At 44.1% G+C, this 25,784-nt stretch overlaps 1 protein-coding gene across 12 annotated transcripts in view; it reads right to left on the bottom strand.

The window, feature by feature from the left end:
- Nucleotides 1–19,514: 19,514 nt before the first annotated feature.
- The window catches only part of PUM2 (pumilio RNA binding family member 2), a 77,957-nt gene continuing 71,687 nt past the window's right edge, over nt 19,515–25,784 (bottom strand). For all 12 annotated transcript variants that reach the window (XM_084793027.1, XM_084793024.1, XM_084793029.1 and 9 more), the window contains 5 exons: nt 24,664–24,801; nt 23,801–23,926; nt 23,488–23,609; nt 23,051–23,243; nt 19,515–22,480 (listed from right to left, as the gene is read on the bottom strand). In XM_084793027.1, coding sequence (XP_084649153.1) covers nt 22,349–22,480; nt 23,051–23,243; nt 23,488–23,609; nt 23,801–23,926; nt 24,664–24,801 — 711 coding nt within the window. In that variant the 3' untranslated portion in view covers nt 19,515–22,348. The remainder of the gene's footprint in view (nt 22,481–23,050; nt 23,244–23,487; nt 23,610–23,800; nt 23,927–24,663; nt 24,802–25,784) is intronic.

Consider the following 25,784-nt stretch of genomic DNA (forward strand, 5'->3'; position numbering starts at 1 on the left):
AACTTTCCCTGGCTTGTGCTTCCTTCCTGCCCTCAGTACCATGAGAGCCTTTGTGCCCCCCCCCCCCACCTTACATTTAAGGAGTGATGCCTCCTGGTACCTCCTACAACCAATATATAGTTCTGTGACTAATTGTCCCTGCCTGTACAGGAGGGCCAGGAGACTCGGTGCCCTGTTCACTAGAAAGTTAATGCCTGGCTCAAAAGGAAGCCTCTAGCCTTCCTGGTGAGGGGCCTCATGCCAGGACACCTTGGTTTGTGTTCTAACCATGGGTTCTTAAATATTTTGCTTTCATCCCTAAGTTCTCCCAAGGACAAAGCCATTCTCCTATGGGTCACTTTCTTGTTCTTCCTACAAAGACACGTGGCTGCCCTCTGGGAGAAATGCATGCTCTTGGTTGAGATGGCAGCTGATGGAGTGTGGGTAGGAAGCTTAGCACCTGACTGCAGGGCTGCATGCCACAGGCACCTGAGCTGGAACGGACTGTCTCTGCAAAGGCTGACAGCATCTGCCAAGCTGAAAGTGCACCAGCTCTCTTGCCCAGGAAGACTTCCCAAGGCCATGGCTCTTCCCTAGTGTCTCTTGTGTGCCTCAAAGGCATGCCTGATGCCCAGCACTGAAGGGAAATAGCTGAGTGGCCCTGCATTTGAATTCTATGTAGTATTTCTAAAATGAAGATCGTTAGCTCCTGACATGGAAAGCTTTTTCAAAACTTATTTTGAGCAGGCTCTGGTGGCGAATGCCTTTAATCCCAGCACTCAGGGGGCAAAGGCAGGCGGATCTCTGAGGTCAAAGCCAGCAGGGTCTACAGAGCTAGTTCCAGGACAGCCAGAGCTACACAGAGAAACCCTGTCTCAAAAACAAAACAAAACAAAAAAACTAATTTTAAGGTGAAATACGTATTTTAGGTGAAAGTTGTCTAACACATATACCACATATCGTGATATATGTACATATGTTTATTAATGTCCAAAATGTTCTTTAAGAATGTATATACTAGCCAGGCATACTGGTACATGACTTTAGTCCCAGCACTTGGGAGGCAAAGGAAGTTGGACCTCTGTGAGTCTGAGGCTAGCCTGGTCTACATAGTAAATTCTCAGACAGTCAGAAGTACAAAGTGAGACCCTGTCTTGAAAAACCAAAAAAGTTAAAACCAAATGACTAAATAAACAAAAAGTATATAATAAGGAGGATCTGGGGGAGAAAGAGGTATTCAGAACCATGGAAACAGCTCTTGTGTTCATCCTCTATTTTTAAAGCACTTAAGATGAAAATATATATTTATATTACTTGTTTCATTTTTGTTGGATTTTGGTAGGTATTTTCTTTGTAGGCCAGGTTGTCTCAAACTTTCCGGAATCCCCCTGATCAGCCTATCAAGTGCTGGGATTACAAGTGTGCATCATTTTTTTTTCCCTTCCTTGAGACCCATGTATGCCAGGCTAGCCCATACTGACTATATAGCTAATGATCTCGAGCTTCCAGTCATCTTCTGCTGCCCAGGTGTGGGGTGCACGGATGCACCATTACAGGTGGTTCTAGGCAGTGTGGGAGACCAGATCCATGGCTTCACACTAGGCAAGCTGAGCCTTTAAGATGCTTTTAACCTCAACCAACATATGTCCCTCAAGCCTAAAGAACAGGGCCACTATGATTTGTGTCAGAACTTGCACCCCAGCCAATAGCCTTTACCCACTGAGCTATCTTGCTAAACCCTGTTTATTTTTTTTATTTATTTTATCTTTTTTTATGAAATGGAAGATTATAGAGTGTGGTCGTTAATTTCATGTGTTAACACCACTGGGCTAAAGGTGCCCAGACAGCTAATAAAGTGTTTGCAGTTTGTGAGGGTGCTTCCTGGAGAGCTGAGTATTTGAAACAGAAGACAGAGTAAAGAATATCCATTCATCCCTCAGTCTGCTGAGAGACTGGTGTAGCCATTGATACAAAGAAGAGCCAAGTGCTCTCTCTCTCTCTCTCTCTCTCTCTCTCTCTCTCTCTCTCTCTCCCCTCCCTCCTTTCTTTCCTCCCTCCCTCCTTCTCTCTGTCTCTGTCTGTCTGTATCTCTCTCTCTCCCCCTCCCTCTCTCTGTCTCTGTCTCTGTCTACCTGTCTACCCCTCCTGTGCCCCCCCCCCATTCTGTGCTCTCTTGCTTTCTTGCTCTCTTGTTCTCTTCTGGAACTAGACGTGCATTCTTTCCCATTCCCGGACATCAGAGTGTCTAGCTCTTGAACACAAAGTGAATTACACCACCACCTTAATTTGGGGTCTGTAGCACACAGGCAAGGAGACTGGGGGGCTTCTCTGCCAAGATCATCTCAAGAACCAATTCCCATAGTAAATGTGCTTGCTTATACTTATATCCTGTTAGTTCTGCTTCTCTGGAGGCCCCTGATTACTACACAGACACAACTGGCTTCTCCCAATTCCAGTTCTGTTTTAAGAGTTAACTCCTGTTGACACTTGTTGCCCTGATTCATGTGTTTTAATTGCTGTATTATAATCCACCTCATTGTTGCAATATAAACACGCCACAGTGTATCTATGGACATTTTGTTGTTTCTGGTTGTTGCTGTGCTGTTGGTTTTCAGATGTTATATACAAGGTTATTGCCAGTTCTTTGCTTTTGTTAGTGTGTGTGTGTGTGTGTGTGTGTGTGTGTGTGTGTGTGTATGTGTGTGTGTAGAGAAAGAGAGCGGTGTGGGGGAGGGATACTGAACACAGAATATGCTAGGCAGGTATTCTCCCACTGTGCCCTGATGTAAGTCTTTATGTCTTCCCCTCAAGTGTGTATGTGAGAGTTACTCTAGAAATGCAATCCCTGGATTATAATACAAATATCTTCAATTTTCTTTTACATTATTTTAAGCAATTTCTCTAAACAAATTGGTCTCCAAAAAGCCCATAACTATGTATACTCCCAATGGCAGGAAAGCTGGCATTTCTTCTTTTGAATATTTACAGGTATTTATTTTGTGTGTCTGTGGAGAACGGGAGACGCGTGCACTACATGGCGTGTGTGTGGAGATTAGAAGGCAACTTCTAAGAGTTGTTTCTCTCCTTCAACCATATGGGGCTTGGAAATCAAACTCAAGTTACCAGGCTTGGTGGCAGTCGCCTTTAGAACTTCGTGGTCAGTCAGCCTGACCATCCTTCCCCGTTCTTTTCTAGGCCTCGGTATGGATGGACCCTTTAATCAGTTGGATTCAGGTCACGTCGCAGTAGCTGTTGCTTGATTTTCAGCACTCTTCCTATCATAAAGCATCTTGCTGAAGCTGCTTGTGGCTACCTGGTTGGGAAGACATCTCTGGCTGCTTCCTGGCCTCTTCTTCATCCCTTTCTCAGCAGAAGTCTCCCTAACTTGGGCCAGCGAGGTGGCTTAGCCAGTAAAGTGCTCTCTGCACCGGCTTGATAGTTCTACCCCTGGACTCCACCTACAGGTGGAAGGGGAGAACAGACCCCATGAAGTTGTCCTCTGACTGCGTAGCCTACACATGCACAGTAACATTAAATGCTATTTAAAATCCCCTAACTTTCAGACGTGTTCATTACCACTGCAAGCAAAGAGTACCTCTACCAGCATCTTTTTCAGATGTGTGCAGCCGTGTGATCTGGAATTTGCCCATTGCCGGTGATAAATGATCAGAGATGGGGAACAAAAGAAAAAAAAAACACTTCAGGGAAGCGCTAAGAGAAGAAGGCATATCCCCCCTCACCCCCTGCCCCCCCCCACCCCCCTGGCTCCACCCCCCCACCCCCCACCCTCCACCCCCGCGCAGCCTTCATCTTTCCTCCTAACTAGAACACGGGCACGATGGCTGCAGGTGAACTAGCCATCTTGGGCCATGAAGTGAACTCAAAACAGAAGCCTCGCATGGTAGAGCTGCTTCGCGAAACTGCATAGGTCCCTCGCAGACCATCGTACTAACCCTGGACTGCCCACCCAGACTTGCACATGATGGCAGACGTACTTTTTTGTTGTTTAAAATGCTTATTCAGGAATTCCTATCCCTTGCCAGCAAATCTAACCCTAATACACAGAGTAAATTGGCCTTTTATACATGACTAAGAAGATAATCCCAAAAGAGTGTGGGGAGGATATATGGGAAAGGGAGAGAGATGCCCGGGGAGTGGACAGGGAGAAGCCGCTTTGAAGGTGCCGCTAAAAGCTTCTAGGAAGCAGACTAGCCACTTTCCCAGGATGGACTACATGCTAACCTTTGCATGTAGCGATCTAACAACTCCTGTTCCCAAAGAAGAGTAGACACGACTCGAGTGAGGCTTTACTTAGGACAGTGGTTCTCAACCTGTGGGTCGGGACCCCTTCGGAGGGTCCACACCAAATATTTGCACTATGATTCATAACAGTAGCCAAATTACAGTTATGAAGTATCAACAAAAATTAGCTTGGGGGCATCACCAGAGCATGAGGAACTGTAAGGAAGCGTCTCAGCGTTAAGATTGAGAACCACTAACTTATAAGAAGCCTGTCTGGAGGCTGGTGCAGCCCTTCATCCTCTCAGGCTTTGTGGCATTGCTTCACTGCTCCAACAAAACATGGCCTGACTCCCGGGGTGGGGCACAGCAGGAAAAGCTCCTGAATTAGTTACTTCTTTTCGTGTTGCTGGGACCCATTAACTGACAAGAAGCTACTTAGGGGAGGAAGGGTTTATTTTGGCTTACAGTTAGGGATGATGTAATCCATCATGGTGGGGGGGAACGCGGAGGCAGGAGCATGAGGTGGATTGGCACACTGAGTCAGCAATCAGGAGGCAGAGCGCAGGCAGGGAGTGGGGCTCGGCTATCAAGCCTCAAGGCCCTGAGTTAGCAAGTTGTCTCAGTGGGAAAAGACACCCCGCACCTGCCACCGCCATGTCTAACAGTCAGGAGTTAAATCCCCAGGACCCACCTGTGAGAAAGAGAACTGACCCCCTGTCCTCTGACCTTCCCATGTACCAATAAATAAGATAAGCAAGGGCTGCCTTCATTGGCTCACTGCTTCCAGCAACGTTCCACCTCCTAAGTGTTCCACAAACTTCCAAAACAGCGCCACCCACTGGGAACCAAGTATTCAAACACACGAGCCTATGGGGGAACATTTCACAATCACACCACAATAGTCTGAGCCCCAACTGCTGCAGGGCTGTTCTTGGGCGCGTGGGGATACACAAAGACATAAGGACTTTGGAAACTCATTGTTTTCTGCTGAGGAGCTAGGTCTACTCCCATAGATACCGAAAGCTGTGTATGGTGGTTCCAGTTTTGCTTTTGTGTCCCGCAGCTCGGAAGCAGCAAGTGACTCAGTGTGCAGCATCTTCCTCGGTCAAGTGTGTCATCATCCTCCATCATGTGTGTCATCAGCCCCAGTCATGCATCGTCCCCAGCCTTGTGTCTCTTTCCAACACATAGTCACCCTGTTGCTAATATTTGGTAGAACATCAACAACATGGAGAGGGAGAAAGAAACGAATACACTTCTTATACTTATCACTAGACTCTACACATCCATGTCAGACTATCCGCTTCCCCAGTGCAGCCCAGCCCACCCCTGCCCCTGGCCATCACACTCTGCCTTGATGCTATTCCTGAGAGTGCAGAGACCCAGGGGCCTTCTCCAATGGGGAAGGTGGTTTATAGTCATTCACTTGATAAGCCTGTCCACAGTTGCTGCATCACTTGAGCCAGGAACCACGGTTTATAGCCTTTTCCACAAAAATGGCCCGAATCGTCCTGTGTGCTAAGAATTCAGATGTGTTTGACTCCTGCATGAAGGCTGCCGTGAGAGCTGGACAACCCAGCCTTGTTACAGTTGTAGAGATCCTAGGGCTGGGTCCTGGAGATCCACAAGTGAAAACATACGGTTCTCGTTTTCTAGAGTTCACACGGTCTTTGGGGAGAAAGATATATAAACAACCTTTATAAAACAAAGGAGTGTGTACACTACTGGCCTGTTTACCCGGAAGCTGGGGGTAGGGTGGGGGCAATGGCTTCCAAATGCAGGGACAGCTTTCCAAATGGCCCCATCAGTGAGAGTGGAGGCAGGGGACATTACAGCCGTTTGAACCTGATCTCGGATGGAGAAAGAGAGTTGGGCCTGTATATGAGTTTCCTGTGGCTGCTATGACAAATTACTACAAATTCTGTGACTTAAAATAACACCCATAAATTCTCTTCCAGTGCTGGAAGCCAACTGCACAGGACTGCCATCAGAAGCCAGCAGGCCTGCACTGTCCTGTGAGGCTGGGGTGGGAACTGGTCCCTCCTAGGTCACCTAGAGGAGGGTATGGCTCCCCTCATGGCTGCATGCCTCCATCCCTTACAGCCAGAATTTTCAGTTCTTTTCCATTCCTCCTGTGTCAGCTTGCTTTGCTTCTCCTCTGTGTGGAAAAGCCTTCCATGGGCTTGCTTTTATAACAATATAAACAAAAGACTGGAGAGATGGCTCAGTGGTTAGGGACTGCTCTTCCAGAGGACCTGAGTTCAGTTCCCAGCACCCGTGTGTGTGTGTGTGTGTGTGTGTGTGTGTGTGTGTGTGTGTGTGTGTGGTGGCGGGGTGGGGGTGGGAAACATAACTACCTGTAACTCCCAGAGCATCTTGCACCATCATGACCTGCATGCATGTGCCACACCCTCACATAGATACATAATTAAAAATGAAATAAATCCTCTTAACAAACAATAAAGATACAAATGAATGCAGTGGACATGTTGGTTCATGCCTGTAGTCCCAACACTTGGAGAGCTGAAGCAGGAGGATTGCTGTGAGTTCAAGACCACCATCTTGGGCTACAGAGTAAGGCTCTGGAGAGAGAGAGGGGGGGGCTACTATACATGATCAAACTGAGACAAACTCAATGGTAGGAGATTTGCCTTGCTTGCACAAAGCCCTGGGTTCAATCCTACCACTACAAAATAGATAAATAAAATCTATGATTACCTTTAAACTTCACTCAAATAATCCAGAGTAATTGTCCCCTATCTCAAAATGCTCAGCTTAATCTCAACTGTAGACACCCAGATGCCTCTGCCCCAGCTCCATTATTTTGTCCTGTTAGGTAATACACATAGGTTCCAGGGATTTGAATATAGTTTGAGTTTTTGTTTTATTTTTTGGTCGATGTACCTCAGGATGGCTTTGTTCAGGCAGGAGGAACTCCTAACCTTTCAGGGCAACAGAGACAGGCGCAGCAATCCTCTGGCCACTTCATGGAGGACCAGATGCAGAGAAGAAAGCCAAACCGTGGAACATAGGGAGAGCAGAGACATGCAGCCATCCTGAGTGTGGCAGGATGGGGACAGGAGGAGGTAAAGAAGTGAGATGAGGTGGCTGGGGTGAGTAGGCACGCGAGGCTGGAAACCCAAGCTATGGTACAGTTCTAGGCAGTATGGGAAATGGTTCCTGGGTACTGAGGTTAGGTGGTGGGCTCCACCCAAGGCTGGTGACTCAGTCTAAGCTGTCTCAAGACGCAGCCTTTGTTGGAGGCTTGGACAGGAAGCCCTTGTGAAGGTAGGTATGCCAGCATCAGGCACACCCTTTCAGGTGTGCCAAGAAGAGTCACTCTGAGCCACTTCCTAGGGTGGGGCAGCTCACTCCTGGCCCCTAGCAGCTATCCCACACAGCATTCATCAATGATCCAGTGTCTGAGCAGTCTAGGCTCCCTCTGACTCCACCCTAGCCACTGTGGGAAGGGGACCAATATAAAAATGATCCTAGTGAGGGGACAAGTGGAAAGGTGGGTCTCTATAGGGATTCACAAAGGTCCTGCAGACAAGCAGCGCTCTTCTACACACTCTTAGGGCCACCTTGCCTGGGTGACTCTGGGCAGGCATGATGACACTTTAATTTGCCCCTCTGAATTAGAGAATCCTTAGGGACTTGAGATGGTGGAAGAGGTAAACCTGGTGACCATGAGTCTGGGACACACACATGCACGTGACACTCCCTGCCTTGAGGGAGACTAAAGATGTCCCAGTCAGGAGGGTCAGAGAGAGGCGGGTATTCACAGACTACTCTCCCTGTTGCTTTGAGGAAGCTCCTCAAGTATTCTGACAAAACACATATGAAACACCAAACATTTCATGCACAGAAAGGCAGGCCCTAGAAATGGTGACACTGTAAGTGGGGTGAACTCCAAAGAGACACCTGGGCTCACCAGCAGCTGCATGAATCACTGGGCTTTGTTAGTACAGCGCAGAACCAAGTGTACAGGAGTGCCTCACTTTCAGCTCTGAGATCCATATGCAAATTTACATAACACGTCAGCAACAGAGTTCCTTCACCCTAAAGTGACTGCCAATTCCTTTAATGGGACTGTGTGGGCAAAGGTTGCAAAGTGATAGCTTTGAAGATTATATTTGACCTGTAGAAGTGATTTGTCCTTTGGGAACAGAGAAAGTCGGGGAAGGAGAGGGAGAGAATTGATTATAAGAACCTTGATTTCTGAGCTGGGCGTGGTAAAGCACGCCTTTAATCCCAGCACTCTGGAGGAAGAGGCAGGGAGATCGCTGGGAGTTCAAGGCCAGACTGGTCTACAAAGCAACTCCAGGACAGCCAAGGCTAACACAGAAACCTGTCTCGAAAAACCAAAACCAAAAAGCCATAACAACAGCAACAACAACAACAACCCCTAATTTCTGACATTTCCAGTAGAGCCAGAAGAGCTAGCATATGCTATACAGCAATAAACTGAAGCAGGTGTCCTTCTAGCTCCCGAAGCCCCCAGGGATCTGAGTGCCGGGGCCCCAGCACAGCAGCGAAGTGTGTAGGCTCTGGCACCAAACTGGATTCAAACTCCAGTCCTGCCAACGTTGCACAAGTCATAGAACCTCTCTCTAAGCTTCATTTCCTGTTCCTGTGCGAGGACAACTGTCACAGAGTTCGAGTGAGGGTTGTCTTAATCTGTCTTGTGCTTCTATACGAGAATGGCACAGGCGAGGAAACCTACATTAAACAGAAGCTTATTTGGATCGCTGTTCTGCAGGCTGGGAAGTTAGTACCTGGTTAGGGGTTTTCTTGTTCCATCCTCCCTTGGTAGAAGGCAAAAAGGAGAGAAAGGACACAACAGGAAGCTGTATGTGGGAGGTTAAGCTGGTCTTTTATAAGAGAATTCTTCTGAGATAATTGCAACAACCCATTCAGAGTCCCCATGACCTAAATGCCCATCAAAGGCCCCACCTCCCATCTCTACTCTGTGCATGGGTTTACCAGAACAAGGATGTTAGAAAATATCTTGTAAGCACAGCCAGGATGAAATGAAGTAGTATAGACAAAACAGTGTCTGGCTCTTAATAAGTGTTCTAGAATATTCAGTGATTGCTTTTATTATAGTTTGTAGCATCGGTCTGTGATTTTTAGAACCCACGTCTGTGGAGATCTGAAGAAACCTTTCGAGACTGGCAAAGCTCGCTTTTCTCCCGTCTCACTTCTGCCTGTTGGTGATCCCTGGAGATCTCAGAGGCCCTGGAAACTGCTCCTGGGACCCGAGGCCTTTGCTTTTCCTGTTTGCTGACCACCTAGTATGGAATGTGCGTGTGGAGGTTGGGCGTGTGCGCATATGCACGTGTGCATGAGTGTGTGCACGTATGCATGGGAGTGTGGTCCTGTATATGTGTAATGTTTGTGTGTTTGTTCCTGTGTGCGCATGGGTGCCCATGCACAGACACACAGACTCACACACTGCACAGCTTATGTTGCACAGGCCCCAGGAGGTTTTCAGTAGTCTTTATCCTCTCTTCCTCCTCTGGAAGTCTGGCAGTGTGCTTGTTAAAACAAAGAGGAGCCCATCATGGTGGTGCACACCTTTATTCCCAGCACTGGAGAGGCAGAGGGAGAAGGATCTCTATGAGTTCGAGGCCAGCCTGGTCTACCGAGCAAGTTCCAAGACAGCCAGGGCTACACAGAGAAACTCTGTCTTGAAAACAGACAAACAAACAAACAAACAAAAAAACAAAATCAACCAACCAAACAAAAAAATAGAGACAAAAGGGAATTCCCTCAGCTGCCAGAGTAGGGCTGTGGGGTGCTGGGTAGGAAGATAGTCTTTGCCCTCCTGGCCTCACCTTCCCAAGACAGACTTGTTAAACTGATATTCTGTCAAGATATTGAGCCCAATGGAAGTAAGCGGTCCCGTTGGCCCCGAGTACAGAGTGAATGAAGGAAGGGCATACCAGGCAGAGTATAAGTGTGAGCCAGTGGGAAAGCTGTCAAGGGGCCTGGTCTGTGGAATGCCAGCCTCTCAGCAGGGGAAGGTGGGATGAGCTGGGGCCACAGAAAGGCTGAGCACACATTGGGTGGCAGCTGTGCATTGCAGGTAGAAAGGGTACCATAGGTTTTCCTAAGCTTACTTTGACCAGGATCAGAGGGCTGAAGGGAAAAAAAAGCCTAGCCCCACCCACCGATCTCTTTATTGGCCATTTTAAGCATCGCTCCAACTTTCCTTAGAAAACACTGCTGTTATCCTAGCCTGAGGCAGAATGGAGACACTAGTTTATGAATTAAAAACTAGGCTTTGTTATTATTTTCACGAAATTAATATTTTCCGGTTGTAACAAATTGAAGCCATACCAAAGCTATGCTAAAAGATTAGTATGAAAATTCCCAGGTGGTGTCCTGCCTGAGTGAGTTAACACTTTTATGTATGATGGACATAGGTGTAGATTCATCTCATTAAAAAAAAAGTATGACATCAGAGAGCTGCGCAGTAGTTAAGGGTATTTGCTGCTCTTGCAAAGGACTAGACTTCGGTTCCCAGTATCCACACCTTGGATTACAAGCATCCACAATTCTACCGGGAGTTCTAGCGCCCTCTTTCGGCCTCCTTAGGTACTGAAAATGCACACGATGTGCTTACAGTCAGGTAGTTAAAATACACATAGGTGTAAAACAAACATATTTAAAGTGTGTGTGTGTGTGTGTGTGTGTGTGTGTGTGTGTAGTGTCGAGGTCCATGTGGGCTGTCTTCCTCTATTGCTATCTGTTTTATTTTTTTTCAAACACGGTCTCTCACTGAACTTGGACCTCACCATCTCAGCAAGATTGCTTTTACAGCAAACCTCAGGGATCCAGTGTCTCTGCCTCCCCAGCACTGAGATTATAGGCACATGCGGGGTTGGTGTTGTTGTTTGTGGGTACTGGGGATCCGAATTTAGGTCTCCGTGGTTGCATTTACTCGTTTGCTTACTTGTTTTGGGATGAGGTCCATTGAGCTGCCTATTACGGTATAAGCCTGGCCTCAAACACAGGTTTCAGCAATCAGCCTGCCTCAGCTTCCCAAATAGCTGGGATTACAGGTTCACCAGCAGTAAATGGCTTACAAGCAATTTTTAAAACTACAGTCTTGGGGGTGGGCGGTGGTTGCACACCCTGAGTTGGAGGTCTACAGTGTGAGTTCGAGGCCAGCCAAGGCTACACAGAAAAACCTTGTCTTGAAACAAAACAAAACAACAAACAAACAAACAAAACCCTACTGTCTGGGAGTGCAGGTGCATGCCTATAGATCTTAGTTTTGGGGAGGAATGAGGATTAGGAGGTTCAAGACCATTCTGGGCTAATGAGACTTTGTCTCAAAATAAAAAAGTAATACATGGATTACTACAAGTAATGCATGGATATACCCATTCACTAAAGACTTCAAACAAGCCAGCCAGTGATGGCACATATCTGTAATCCCAGCATTTGGGAGGCAGAGGCAGGTGGATCTTTGAGTTTGAGGCCAACCTGGTCTACAGAGCGAGTTCCAGGACAGCCAGGGCTACACAGAGAAATCCTGTCTTGAAATAAAAAATAAAAATTAATTAAAAAAAAAAAACAAGGTGTGAAGGGGTAGGGAGAGGCGGAGGGAAGGAGCCTGATTTATTTAGCCTTCCGAGTTCTGATAGGTAATTTGTTTGTTTTTAAATAAATACTTTGCAGTTAGAATCAGTGCTATTCGGGGCTGGAGAGATGGCTCAGTGGTTAAGAGCCCTGGCTGCTCTTCCAGAGGACCCTGGTTCAATTCCCAGCAACCACATGGCTGTTCAAAAATATCTGTAACTCCAGTTCCAGGAGATCTGACACCCTCATACAGACACCAGACAGACAGACAAAACACCAATGCACATAAAATGAAAATTATTAAAATAAAAATAAAGCTGAAACTCAATAAAATAAAATGTATAAAGAAAAAGAATCAGCTCTGCTAGGATTTTCAGGGGCACACATCCCTACGGCAATCTCTCCCAGGACCAAAGTGGGCAAGCTGCGGTGGGAGAGATTCTTACCCGTCCTGATGACCTGGATAGAGGCTCTGTTCACATGGGTCTTGCCACAGTTTTTTAAAATTGCGCCAAGCCCTATTCGGAGTTAGGCCCTGGGGGCACACGTGACTCAGGCAGAGTGCGGCTGAGGACTAAAGTTGGTGGAAGAGTACACATGGCCCACAGATGGGTGATTTGGGCATATGGGACCCTGCACTGGGTGGGTGGGGAGGTCAGGGAAGGGTCCCCAGTGGAACAAGTGGCAAGCAGTGGCACAGGTAGGAAAAGATGCCAGCAGGAGCCAGGCTTGGACAACTGAAACCCTGAAAAGGCCAAATGCCTATGTAGGGTGGGTGAGCGAATGGGAGCTGGTGGGGTTGACAGGACGCTGGCTGTGGCTGGTGAAGGGACTTAAACACCAAGGTGGAGTGACTAATGCCTCGTATAGGCTTCAGAGACCTAGGGCAGGATATTGACTACACTCCGGGACCAGCATCTTGGTTTGGGAGGGCACAGATGCCCTGTGGGTTGGGCCAGAAACTACAAGAGGCCTTACCAGAAATGAGGAGGGGTGTCCATTCCTCCCTCTCCCTTCTCTTCTTTTCCTCTTCTCTTCTTCCCTTCCTCCCTTCCCTCATCTCTTCCTCTATGTTTCTTCCTCCTTCTCTCTTTCTCGATATCCCCTGCCCCTGCTGCCGCCGCCCCCACCCCCCACCCCTACCCCTTGCCTAGGCTTGATTCCCCTGCTGAGTGTTCTGAATAACCAGGACTACACATTTAAGACACCTACCAACTACTTTCACCTGTTTGGCCCTTGCATTGCTGTGGTATATCTACTTTGGTTGTGAAGTGACATGGGTACATTCTTATTCACAATCCTGGGATCATTCCTGGTGGTTGTGCTTGTCAGTTAGTTGGTCAACTTGACACAAACTAGGCTCATCCGGGGAAATGCCTTCCATCAGGTCACCCATAGTTAAGTCTGTGAGGCTTTTGGACTAATGATTAGTGTGGGAAGACCTAGCCCACCGTGGGTGGTGCTAAAGCTAGGCAGGTGAACCTGGGTTGAATTAGAAAGCAAGCTGAAACTGGGTGTGGTGGCGCCGCCTTTACTCCATGCACTTGGGGAGGCAGAGGCAAGAAGATTTCTGTGAGTTCAAGGCCAGCCTGGTCTACAAAGCAAGTCCAGAACAGCCAAGGCGACACAGAGAAACCCTGTCTTGAAAACAAAAACAACCCTTTGCCACGCCCCCTCCTGCCCCCCCCCCCCAAAAAAAACCCCAAAGCAAGCAGAACCACCCATGAAGAGCAAGCCAGGAGGAGTGGTCCTCCATGGTTTCTGCCTTAGCTCCTCCTGTCTCTGGGTTCCTGCTTCTGCCCTGACTTGTCTCTCTGTGCTCAGGATGTGTAAGTTAAATAAACCCTCTCCTCCCCAAGTTGATTTTAGTCTTGGTTTATCTCGGCAACAGAGAACGAAGATAATTACTGAACAGTATTCCACCTTTCAGTTGCTGCTGTAGATTTATTTGTTGGGATACGTTGGCTGCTTTGACTTTGTAGCAATTATGAATAGTTGTTATGTTAGCCTCCCATCCCTGACATAAACAAGATGATTTGGGCTCAACTGGGCATTTGCAGCCATGATCGGTCCTGCTGCTTTCAAGCATCCTGTCAAGTAGAGATGCATCCTGTCATGTTGTCTGCTTGCCTTGTAGTCAGGGCACAAAAGAGAGAGGGGAAGAAACTAAGATCCCACAGTCCCCTTGGGGAGAGGACACATTCCCAATGGGGGCAACTTCCCTGTGGCTCCATTTCCATACTTTCATTGTCCAGTGACCCAGCTTTTGACATGGGGGCCTTGGAGTGACAGTCCAGATGCAGTCTATCACAGCTGCTATAACCACGTCATGATGATGAGCCTTTGGATGAGCACCTACCTTTTTGTACGGTGGGGGGGGGGGGCGATAGCAAGGCACAGGGTCACTGGGGCCTGTGATTAGACCCTTAAATTAATCATATATGCAAGCATGTGTGTTGGCCCTGGCCCAATTTCACACTTGTCATACTGGGCAAGGGTGTGAGGCAGCCAGGTGAGGATGAAGTACAGGGAATGGGATGTGGCTTTGCATTCTGGAAGTAACCTCTTCCTTGGGAAACATCAGCTGGGTGAGGCGTGGGCTAGGGGTGGCTGCTTGTGATTTGGAGGGAAATGTCATGTCAAAAAAAAAAATCACAAGCAGGACAAGGGGAAGAGTGACCTTCAGGTTCTGGGCATCGGTGGCTGATGGCGAGAACAGAACCTCTCACATAGCACAAAACCAACGAGTAGGTTAGGTACTCTTATTGGGAGGGCTGGGGTAGGAGATGGAGAGGCCTCAGGTTCATGACTTTGAGCTGGAGACGCCTTGGTGGTCCACAAGAGATGAGTAGAAGGCTGCTGTAGATCCTCTTTGGACTCTGGGGTGGGTGGGAGGTGCAGGTTTGAGGTGAACTTGTCATGGTAGCAGTTAAGAGGGCTGAGCTCATGAGGTACAGGACACAGGCTGCATACGTGAGGTGTGCTGGGGACATGTGGAAAGGCTAATAAGCCATCTCTGTCTGTAGGAAGAATGGATCATGTCCCATGGCAACATCCAAGCCCCTACAGACAGTCTTCATCAGTATGTCCTTTCTGTGTGATCTAACACACTGAGAAGGTCTCACAACCACAAGTGAGGAGACTCATGTCAAAGAAGTAGGGGAGCCAAGCTTATGTGTTAATTTCTGTCACAGTGATCAGTGGACAGAGTTGAGGAGGTGACAACTGTGAGGCTACCTTAGTTTTGTTGGAACCTGTTAGGAACCTGACATGCAACTATGGCTGGTTGACAACATGTTCCAACCCCCCTGGGGGAGTATGTTGAGACAGGGTTTTTCTGTGTATGTAGCCTTGGCTGTCCTGGCACTTGCTCTGTAGACCAGGCTGGCCTAGAACTCAGAGATTGGCCTGGTTCTGCCTCTTGACATTAAACAAGTGCACCACCACGCCCAGCATCAGTGGCATGGTTCTTGACCTCACATCTCTTCAACACAAGCCAGAGATGCTGATTCCTCTAGGGACCCTAAGGCAGAGGTCTCACTCATCCTAATGCTGTGACCCTTAAATGCATTTCCTCAGGTTGTGGTGACCCCCCCGCCCCAGCGATGAAATTATTTTCATTGCTACTTCATAACAATTATTTTGCTACAGTTATGGATTGTAGTATAAATTATTGTGTTTTCCAGTGGACTTAGGCAACCCCTATGAAAAGGTCACTTGACCCCCCCTCCTCCCATAGGTTGAGAACTACTGCCCAAAGGAATCTTAGGGGGAACATACTTAATCAGTCAGAAAGATGAAAATGTTTGAACCCCATTCCTTCCCTGCCCCGCCCCCCACCCTGAGACAGAGTTTCTGTGTAGCCGTGCTTGTCCTGGACGTGCTTTTGTAGACCAGGCTAGCCTAGAACTCACAGACATCTGCCTGCCTCTGCCTCCTTGAGTGCTGGGATTACAGGTGTGTGCCACCGCACCTGGCTCTGAGGCCCATTCCTCAAGCCTGTTAGGCATCGTCAAGGCCTGGACCTGTGTTTTCCATACTAGGTGGGATACTGATGAATAAATGGATACATGAATGAATGAATACATATATTCTTATTTATTAGGTAATACTTCAATCTGTCATTTAATCAATAACTGGAGATTGAGGACTGGTTTTTATCTCATGCAGACTTTACAGTCATTCTTTCATCCAACAGAAATTTACAGTAGACCAAGGAAATTTTGTCCTATGGAATTTACATTTTCACTGTCCTACCAGTAACTCAACTTAAATTTACTTAAATAATTCAGTCTATCGGTGTGTGAAAGTGCTTTAGAAAAAGAAGGGAAAAATAAAAAAGGCAATGCTGGGTGGAGAGAGAGGGAGTTAGGAGCCAAAGGCTTGTAAGAGCTAGGGGTAGAGCAGTCAGATCAGGGAAGAACAACCAGTAGTGATGAGCCAAGAGCCAAGGAAAGGAAGATGGGAGAAACAAGGCCAGAACACATTCTATGAGGCAGTGGTTCTCAAGCCTAATGCTGCGACCCTGTCATACAGTTCCTCACATTGTGGTGACCCCAAACCATAAAACTATTTTCATTGTTATTTTACAACTGTAAATTTGCTAGTTATGACTCACAAATATTTTTGGAGACAGAAGAGGTTTGTCAAAGGGGTTGTAACCCACAGTTGCGGGGTCTTTGCTGGTTGAGGAAAGGAGCCATCCATATTGAGCAGAGGAACGCTCCTGTCTTCCTGCAGTGTGGTTCTTGTGGCTGGAAGTTGATGCCCACAGCACTGGGGTACAGGTCTTGCAGATACCCTAGCTTCTGGTTGGTTGTATTTAACTGGTGTTTACATTTTTTAGTTTGTGTTTAGAAAGGGTCTCACTGTGCAGCTCTGGCTAGTCTGGAACTATAAATGCAGACTAGGTTGGCTTCAAATGCAGTGATCCATCTTCCTCATAATCTGAATGACAATGCCTGGCTAGGTTTGTTAAAAAAAAAAAAAAAAAAGCAGTGCCACATGGCCTTAAAGTCAGTATGTGGCAACCAAAGATTAGCCTGAATTTATGATCCATCTGCCTCTATACAGGCATGTACCACTACATTCAGCTTTATGTGGTGGGAACAAACCGAGCTAGGACTCCAGCCTCCTTGTATGCCAGGCAAACAAACACTCTACCAACAGAGCAATAGCCCACACTGGTTCTGTTGTTTTTGACAAGTATTAAAGTTGTAGTCTGCTTGGCACTTGTATACCTTTAATCCCAGCATTCAGGAAGCAGAGGCAGGTAGATCTCTTGAGGCCAGCCTGGTCTACAGAGTTGCAGGGCAGCCAAGGCTATTACAGAGAAACCCTGTTTTAAAAATCCAAAAGCAGTTATGTTCTGTCATCAAGAAACCATAAAGTCTACCTGTTTCCCATGACATCAGTAGCCCTTTACCTGTACTGGGGTTCCTAAGGCCACCTAACGCATTATGTAAGCAACAGAACTAGGTCTTCTCAGTTCCAAGGGCCAGAAATTTGAAATCAGGGTGCAGGCCACATTCCTCCCCAAGTCACCAGGAATCTCGGGGTTCCTAAATTCTGCCTCTGTTTCCATCATCATGAAATGGTATCTATGTTCAAATTCCTTATGTTTTTCCCTTTCACACAGGATTTCTCTGTGTAACTTTGGAACTCTTTGTAGACCAGGCTGGTCTCAGACTCAAGAGATCCAACTCCCTCGGCCTCCTGAGTGCTGGGATTAAAAGAACATTGGCCATATTGGATTTAGGACAGAGATTTCATTACAAAGACCTGTTTATTAAGTTGGGCTGCATTTGTAGGTTCCAGGTGGCCATAAATTGGTGGGAATCAATATTCAATCCAGTACACCACTGATGGTTATCATGAACTAGACTCAGTACTGTTGAGTTAGACAAACTGACTGCATTTTTGCTTTATATGTTCATGGGACTATTGAGGAGTAGAACTAAGTGGTTTGAAAGATAAATGTCCTGGTTTTCTAGCATTTGAATGTTTGGTCCTGTTCATGGCTGTTTGGGGAGTCTTGGTTAGGTTTTGAGGTGTGAGCTCAATTGTTCCTGCCACCATGCCTAGCGCTTCCCACTGGGATGGAGACACATACACACATACAGACACCCCTACCCAATTGGGCTTCTGGTTTGTTCCTGCCCATCTTATTGTTCAGAGATGGTAGGAAGGAGTAGTTTATGCCAATAGGCAAATTGGGCAAAAATTCCTTAATTCTACCTTCCTTGCTATAAGCTAAATTAGCAGGTTTGTTTTTAGTGTTACTGTGTTTTCCTTGAGATAAACCCAACTTGGATGCACATGCTCAGACTTACCACGTGGCTGAGGCGATCAGACATCTATGCCTATGTGCTTGAGTAGTGTGTGTACTATGTGAGTGTGAGTGCTCATGAAAACCAGTTTCAGGAGGTTGTGAGCCACCTGGTGTAGACACTGGAAACTGAACTGACCCCTGGAAGAACATTAAGCACTCTTAGTCACTGAGTAATATCTCCAGCTCTAGCTGGCACTCAGCAGAACTGCCAGGTTCCTACTACAGCACAGCCACAGTGAAGCCTCCTCCTCTAGATGTGCTCCTGGACCTCTAGAAGGGCTCCAAGGACCAAGAGCCGCACCATTGAGCTATTATTCCTAACTTGTCCTGACTTTAATCTCATGTATGGAATCTAGAAGATACCGGAGAAAGGGCATGAAGGCCCACTTTGTAGTTAAAGAACAAAAGAGAAACTTCTGCTTCCTTCTGCACCACTCCTTGAACACTGCAGGCCCTGGTTTTCCTGACTTCTCTATTCAGAGCACCTGAACCCCTCCAGAGGCCTTAACCCAGACCTGGGCAAGTGGGGGAGAAAGGGCAGACAATAAACAGTGTTCCTCTGAGTCCTTCATTCCTTCCTGCTCCACAAAAACTATCCAACACCTTCCTGAAGAAATAGTATCCTGACTTAGCATTATGAAGAACTCCACTTAAGCAAATAGGTACTGCATTTTACCTTGCAGCTAAATAGCTGTTTCCAATAAGAATCAAGCCCTGGGAGCGTGGTGGCACATGCCTTCAACTCTAGCACCCTAGCACTCAAGAGAGGCACTGGCAGGTGGATCTGTCTCTGTCTCCTGTCTCTCGTTCCTTCCCTCCCCTCCTCCCTCTCTTTCTGAGGCCAGCCTGTTCTATATAGTGAGTTCAAAGACTAGTAAAACCTTGTCTCAAAAACAGAACAAAAAAACAAAGATACACACATGCCAACCAACAACCAAACAAACAAACAAAAAACAAAAATGAAACCCCACAAAAACAAAACAATAATCATAAAATAAAAGAATCAAGCCCTGGTGGAAAGATGGTTCAGCAATTAAAGTCTTGAATTCAATTCCCAGCAACCACATGGTGCCTCACGGCCATCTAATGATGGAACCTGATGCCCTCTTGTGGCATGCAGATCTACATGCAGACAGAGCACTCATATACTTAAGTACAGAAGTAAATCTTCAGCTCACCAGGGTACACAGGCTGTTGACAAAGCCAAATTTACAGAATCTGGAAATAAGATAAACCTCAAACTCAGACTTGGACCCAATATGCATTTTCCTAGAATACAGTCTCAAGTTTATGGAGAATGGAGGCCACATGTTTTTGTGAAGTTAAATGACATAAAATCAAGCAATCTCGACGGAGATACAAAGGGATATTTTATCTAGAGAAAAACACAAGACTGGGTTTATTTCATACAATGTTATTCACACATTTCATTTTCTAGTTTATACATAATATACAAAGAAGTAAAGATAACATTTCATATGAGCCAATAAGAGCCAGGACTTAGACAAACTGGTCCAGAAACAATCTATATCAAAAGGAGACACTCAAGAGTAAAGCCTAAGCAGGTTCCGCCCAATCAGATTTCTTTATTCTGAAATGTCTGATTTTTCTAAAGTTCCATGCCAACATACTAGAAGGTGGAATCAGGGTGGGCACCAAAACTGGCAGATCATAAAATCTCTACACAAACAGCTATTTTTCTAGAATATGCCTAAAAGTATCAGGAGGACTGGGTTGTCAGCACTGGGAAGTATGAATCAGGACTGCTAGAGGAGGATTCAATTCCAAATAACTTTCTCTAGGACTTGCCACTTTCTGAGCCGAGTGACAGCTGCCCGCGCATCCAAAGGGAAGGGCAAGGGCAAACCAGGATGGGCTGCATCTCTGCAGGAAGAGCTGTTACCAATCTCTAACACCGACAGTTTTGATCTTGCAACCATGGGCTGATGTGGGGAAGTTAAGTTCAACCCAGGGCCAAGACACTGTGAGGCTGGGAAAACAAAATAGAAAAAGGGGAAGAGAGTCATTCTATATGGGAGAAAATACTGCTACTGTGACAGGGACATGATGATGAACCAGTGTGACTGAGAATGGTGACAGTGGCTAGATTTAAGGGCCTCACCAAGAAATGTTGGGTTAGAAAGCTAGATAACTCAACATCAAAGTGAAGGAGACTCCTGGCATCCCAAACTTCATGCCAAATTTTAAGGTTCATGATACAAGTAACAAAAGGATAGAATCTTTATACTCAATATTGTGCTCTGATTGTTTTTCTTCTGCAGATCGAGTAAAAAAATCCCTTCTACAATTCATCTGACAGAAATAGCATGTTCATTTCAGTTTTTAGCACTGAACATAAGTGGGTCAACATAAATGTTTATACAAAATACTGACTTCAACAAAATACAAAGCACTTTCTTTATCTTTCAGAAACTGAATATACAAAGCAATTTTTTCCAAAATATTTTCATAGGCAAAGGATTAAAAACGATTTTAATTATACACATATGGTCACAATTTTGCCTTAAAAAGATTGTTGGGAAATGTACATAAGGCCGCTTGTAAATGTACATCATGTTACTGTTATGTCTTATGTCCAGAGGAAAAAATGTTATCATACAGATTTGCTCTTACTTGGGAGTAGGCTATTCAAAAATACAGTACTCTTCTGTACAAAGAAAAAAGTCACATCACATTTAAAGATGGAAAAAGCATTGGCCTCTATGGTAATCAAATCTCAGTCCAACACTTTCTATTTATTATGCACAATACCCTGACTTCAATTGAAAGTGATCCAGATCCTAGCATGTCCATTATTAACAGAGTCAACAACTATGTTATAAAACAAAATGTTTTCCACAATAATAAAAAGAAAGCTGGTTCATACTTTTGAAACCATATAAAGATAAAAAATTCTTAAAAATCACTCTCAATTTGGAGAAATAAATTTACATTATACAACACTATATTGCCAGGTTAAAGAGGGCAGGGATGTAAATGTACACTAAAATGCAAATGTTTCCCAAAGAGATAAAACAGATTCCATTTACAGCATGAAGGTTTACAAATGTACACCTGTACAACCAAAGAAAATCACTACGAAATTAGCAAGGCTTTCATAACAAACACTGAAACAAGATCTGCTTTCAAATTGTAAACTTACATCTACCCCTACATACACAATGCGTTTATTTATAGGAAGGAAAAAAAAGCTCTCTGAATATGCAATCATGCGTAAATGCTGAGCTATCAGCTCACTTCTCAGTGGCCTCTTTCACCTCTATCCGGTTCCTACTTTATGTATCTACTATGAAAACGCAGAATAAACCAACACTTCCTCAACAGTCTTGTAATTCTGTAATTTAGAACAAAATACAAATTATCCATCCGTTCTTGTTGCAAACCAAATTGAAAAGTTAGTGTGAAAGTTAACTTTTCATTCAGTGCAGTTTAACTGAACGGAAGTGCCACCATGATTTTGTTTTCTAACTCATTACAATTATAAGTATATACAATTCTTCTATACATTGCCAGGGACATTATAGGGCAGTAATTTTATTAAAACCACATCCGCTGTAAATAATGTTATCTCAAATGATTTTATTCTTGTCTGAGTTTTTCTTTGCATGATAGTTTGTGAATTACCAAAATACAACTTAACTTTCCTTTTAAAATATTAATAATATTTATGCAGTTGATTGTTAATCTGTTATAAAAGGCTTCACACAAAGGAAAAAAAAATAAGAACTATAATTCTATATACATCTCTATAAACCTGTTGTGCTATGGGGTTGTAGACCTACCAGACTGCAAGCCAGTTTATTAAAATACTGTACTTTTCCCTTTAAAAACTATTTTTTTTGTGACTTTACAAGGTATAAATTTACAAAATATGTGACAACTTTTTTCTTTTTTGTCTTTTTTGTGTGTGTGTGTGGGGATACAGTTACATCATGTACAGGCATTCTGTGCTTCACCAGAAATCCAATCTGATAGGTCTCCACTCAGGGATGAATATAATTTATAATCCACCACCCCCATCCCCTAAATATACACAAGAACCTTAAAAATTTACAAATGGATGAAGTCAATAAATAGTTTTGCTTAAAAAAAAAAATCAAAGATCCATAGTTGAATTGTGTTTTGATAATTCACAAAGAAAACCCATTCTTTGAACATGGTTAAATCATCTTCTGTTTTCCCTTACAGCATTCCATTTGGTGGTCCTCCAATAGGCCCTAGATCTGGGCTATTTTTCAAATAGTATTTTTCCAGCTTGGCCAGTATATGCTTCCCATATGTATATTTGCGAAGAGTAGTAATGTGAGGTCGAATCTGAAAAACAAATAAGCTCATTAAAAAAACTAAATTACTAAGGTTTCTGGGTTTTAATTCATTTTGTGTGGGTGTGTACGTGAAAGTCAGAGGACAACTTGAGAAAGTGTTTTCTGATTTAAAATAGCTCCCTCAGGTCCAGATAACCTTGCTGTTAAAAAGCTACTGAGCCATAAAAATCTCTCAAAAATGTTTAAAAGGGCATTTAAGTACTCTTTTCTTCAGTGAGTAATAAAACCACTGCTGTGTCACATGCAGGCAATGGCAGCTCTACAGAGTGCACTAGGGAGCTGTGCACTGTTCCTTTCCAGCTGAATACAGTTAACAGTCACAGATGAGACTGGTGAACAGACACGCTTCTCACACGGACACATAAGCTTGTAAGATTCCTCAGTACAACTGGGCAATATCTAGGAAGTCATCCTTCAAAAATACGTATGATTGTACTGGGTGGACTAAGCTGCCCATGTGCTTAAACTAACTGTATTCTTCCATGGAGAAATTAATCCTACAAAAAGTTCCTGTGCAGTCAAAAGTCATACAGATGTATGGTGCTAAGCACTGTATTACCTTGTGCATGATTATCTTTCTCTGAGCAGGTTCAGCCATATCAATCATCTTCTGAACCACATAATTGGCATACTGATCCTTCATCATGGTGTATAAGGCACTGTGAGGACCATCATTCTGACAGCAAACCTCGTCAATCAGTAAAGCTCTCTCAGCACGGGAAGCATGAGTAACACACTTTTCTACTACGTTGCTAAAAATTAAAGGCGCATAAATATAAACTTTAATATTTTTTTCTTTACAGCCAAATGTAAAGACTTGACTTTTCAGTTTGTTCCAATTACTAGAAAACAGACGCAAAATATCTCATTTTGTAATTACTTCTAAAACAGAAATTGGTATCACAGGATAGCCCATAACTTGACATCCATAAATTTAATTATAGACCTACTAAAAATATATATATTAGGAGTTGGAAGAACTGACTATTGTGATACCTGGCAAATTTGTGTTGACTCAGGGCTAACACCTTTCCTCTGATTTCAGAAACAATTTTGCTCTTGTCTTCAGGTCGACCGTGTTCCAATACATGCTGAATAACATAATTGCCATACTGATCCTATGACAGAAATTTAAAAATTACTTTCCATCCTCAAAATGTCTATTTAATAAAACATAAATCAACTGTCTAAAAATCCCAGTAGAAGAGACTGCAATAAATTTTCCTCACCTACTTTTACAGTTTAACAAATTACATTTCTTTAAAAAAAAAAAAAGCAGCAAACATTTCAACTTTTTAGGGAACTATACCTGTACTAGCTGCTCTGTGTGTTGGTGAAGCTCTTCTAAGATTGGCAAGGTCTGCTCTGCAGTGCAGTGCTCCAAGATTCGCTGAATGACTCTGCAGCCGTAAGGATGTGTTGAAAGCACAAACACCTTGAAATAAATAGAAGGACTGAGATGTACATTTGCTGTTATTTTAACATACCCTAGTACTTATGACAGAAGTCAGAGGCCAACTTGGGGGAGGAAGTCTGTTTTTCCTTTCACCATGTGGGATCTGGGGAACCAAACTCAGGTCATCAGGCTTGACAGCATTTCCTTTTTACTTGTTGAGCCACCCAGTTGGGCTGAAGGTAATTTTGATCAAAAAGAATTTAACAGGCAAGAGATGTAGCTCAGTTGCCTAGCATGTGTAAAGCCCTAGGTTCCATCCTTAGGACAGCAGCCCAAACCAACCAAAGCAATACAATGAACAGAACCTAGCCAAGGATGGATGACAGTGAAAATAAATGGATTCAGGAGAGAGGGTCGCTTAGCAATGTAACCAGGGATATCAACCACTGTGGGTTTTGTATTAGTTATTTTGGCCTTTGTAAACACTGTTTTATGTCTTTTTTCCTCCTCAGGACTATAGAAAACACTTTTGTAGCTACTTTTATCTAATGACTTTACTAATAAGGCTGACATTTTGAGACATGTCTCATACATAGCTGAGAATGACATTGAATTTCCAATTCCTTGCTTCCATCTCTCAGGTGCTGGGATTACAGCTAATTACATTTACTATTTTCTATTTTTAGCAAAAGGGGCAGGTATAATCTTGTACTTAAAATGCTAATATTCAAATTATAAAATGTTCTAAGGAAATTAATGTCAAATATTAATCTTACTTGTCCTTTGAAAGCATCAATGATGAACTGCAGTGACTGTGGCTGAACACATTCAATACATTTTTGTACAACATGGTTTCCATTCTGATCTTTCACACACTTGAGCACATGACCATCTAGCTCCTTGACCATTTCACTCTGCAAAAGACATTTAAATTATTATTTCACCAAAGAATCCAATGGAATGAAAACTATTCACATGGAATGGTTAAAAATAACAGAACAAAGCAGTCAAAACTATTTCCTGTTTCTTAAAGTATTAAAAATTAAAAAAAAAAACCATTCAAGATAAAAATTATTAAAGCATATCACAGGACAGTAATGTCAATGATACATACTGACATAAAACAGTGATAGTGAACCACAATTTTCATTGTGTACATGTCCTGCAACTGTCTTTTTTTGTTTGTTTGTTTTATTTTTGTTTTTTGAGACAGAGTTTCTCTGTGTAGCCTTGGCTGTCCCGGACTCGCATTGTAGACCAGGCTGGCCTCGAACTCACAATGATCCGCCTGCCTCTGCCTCCCAAGTGCTGGGATTAAAGGCGTGCGCCACCACGCCCGGCACAACTATCTTTTAAATAGGTATCTAATATACATTTTTAAAGTTCTATTTTTGTGAGCTATCAACCACCCCTATCCTTCATTCCAAAGGGATCATTATTAATGTCTGCATGAGTTTACCAAAGTGATTAATTACAACAGAGTAAAAAATAAGATACTAGGTTATTTGCATTTCACCTATTACCAGTAATTATAATTACTAATGGGCATTTTTTTTTTGTTTACTGCTTACAATAAAACCTGTTATAAAATTTTACTATTACTAACTTGTATGTCTTATTAGGACAGAAAGTTATTACTACAAAGAAATGGGGCACACATATGCAATCTAAAGGTATTCAAATAATCTTTAACTCAATTATATTCCAACACAATTATGGAGGAATCCTGTTAGTCAACCTACAACACGGATTTATGCCTAAATTAAAACAGTCTACATTACAAAATATAATTAACTTAAAAATCCAAATTAAAACAATAGATCCTACCCATTTACCCACCTCCTCCTTGCTGGCTAGTTTTATGTCAACTTGTCACAAACTACAGTCATTTTGGAGA

Source organism: Acomys minous (genome assembly GCF_964271855.1).
Source record: "Acomys minous genome assembly, chromosome: 8".
In the NCBI taxonomy this organism is placed as follows: domain Eukaryota; kingdom Metazoa; phylum Chordata; class Mammalia; order Rodentia; family Muridae; genus Acomys; species Acomys minous.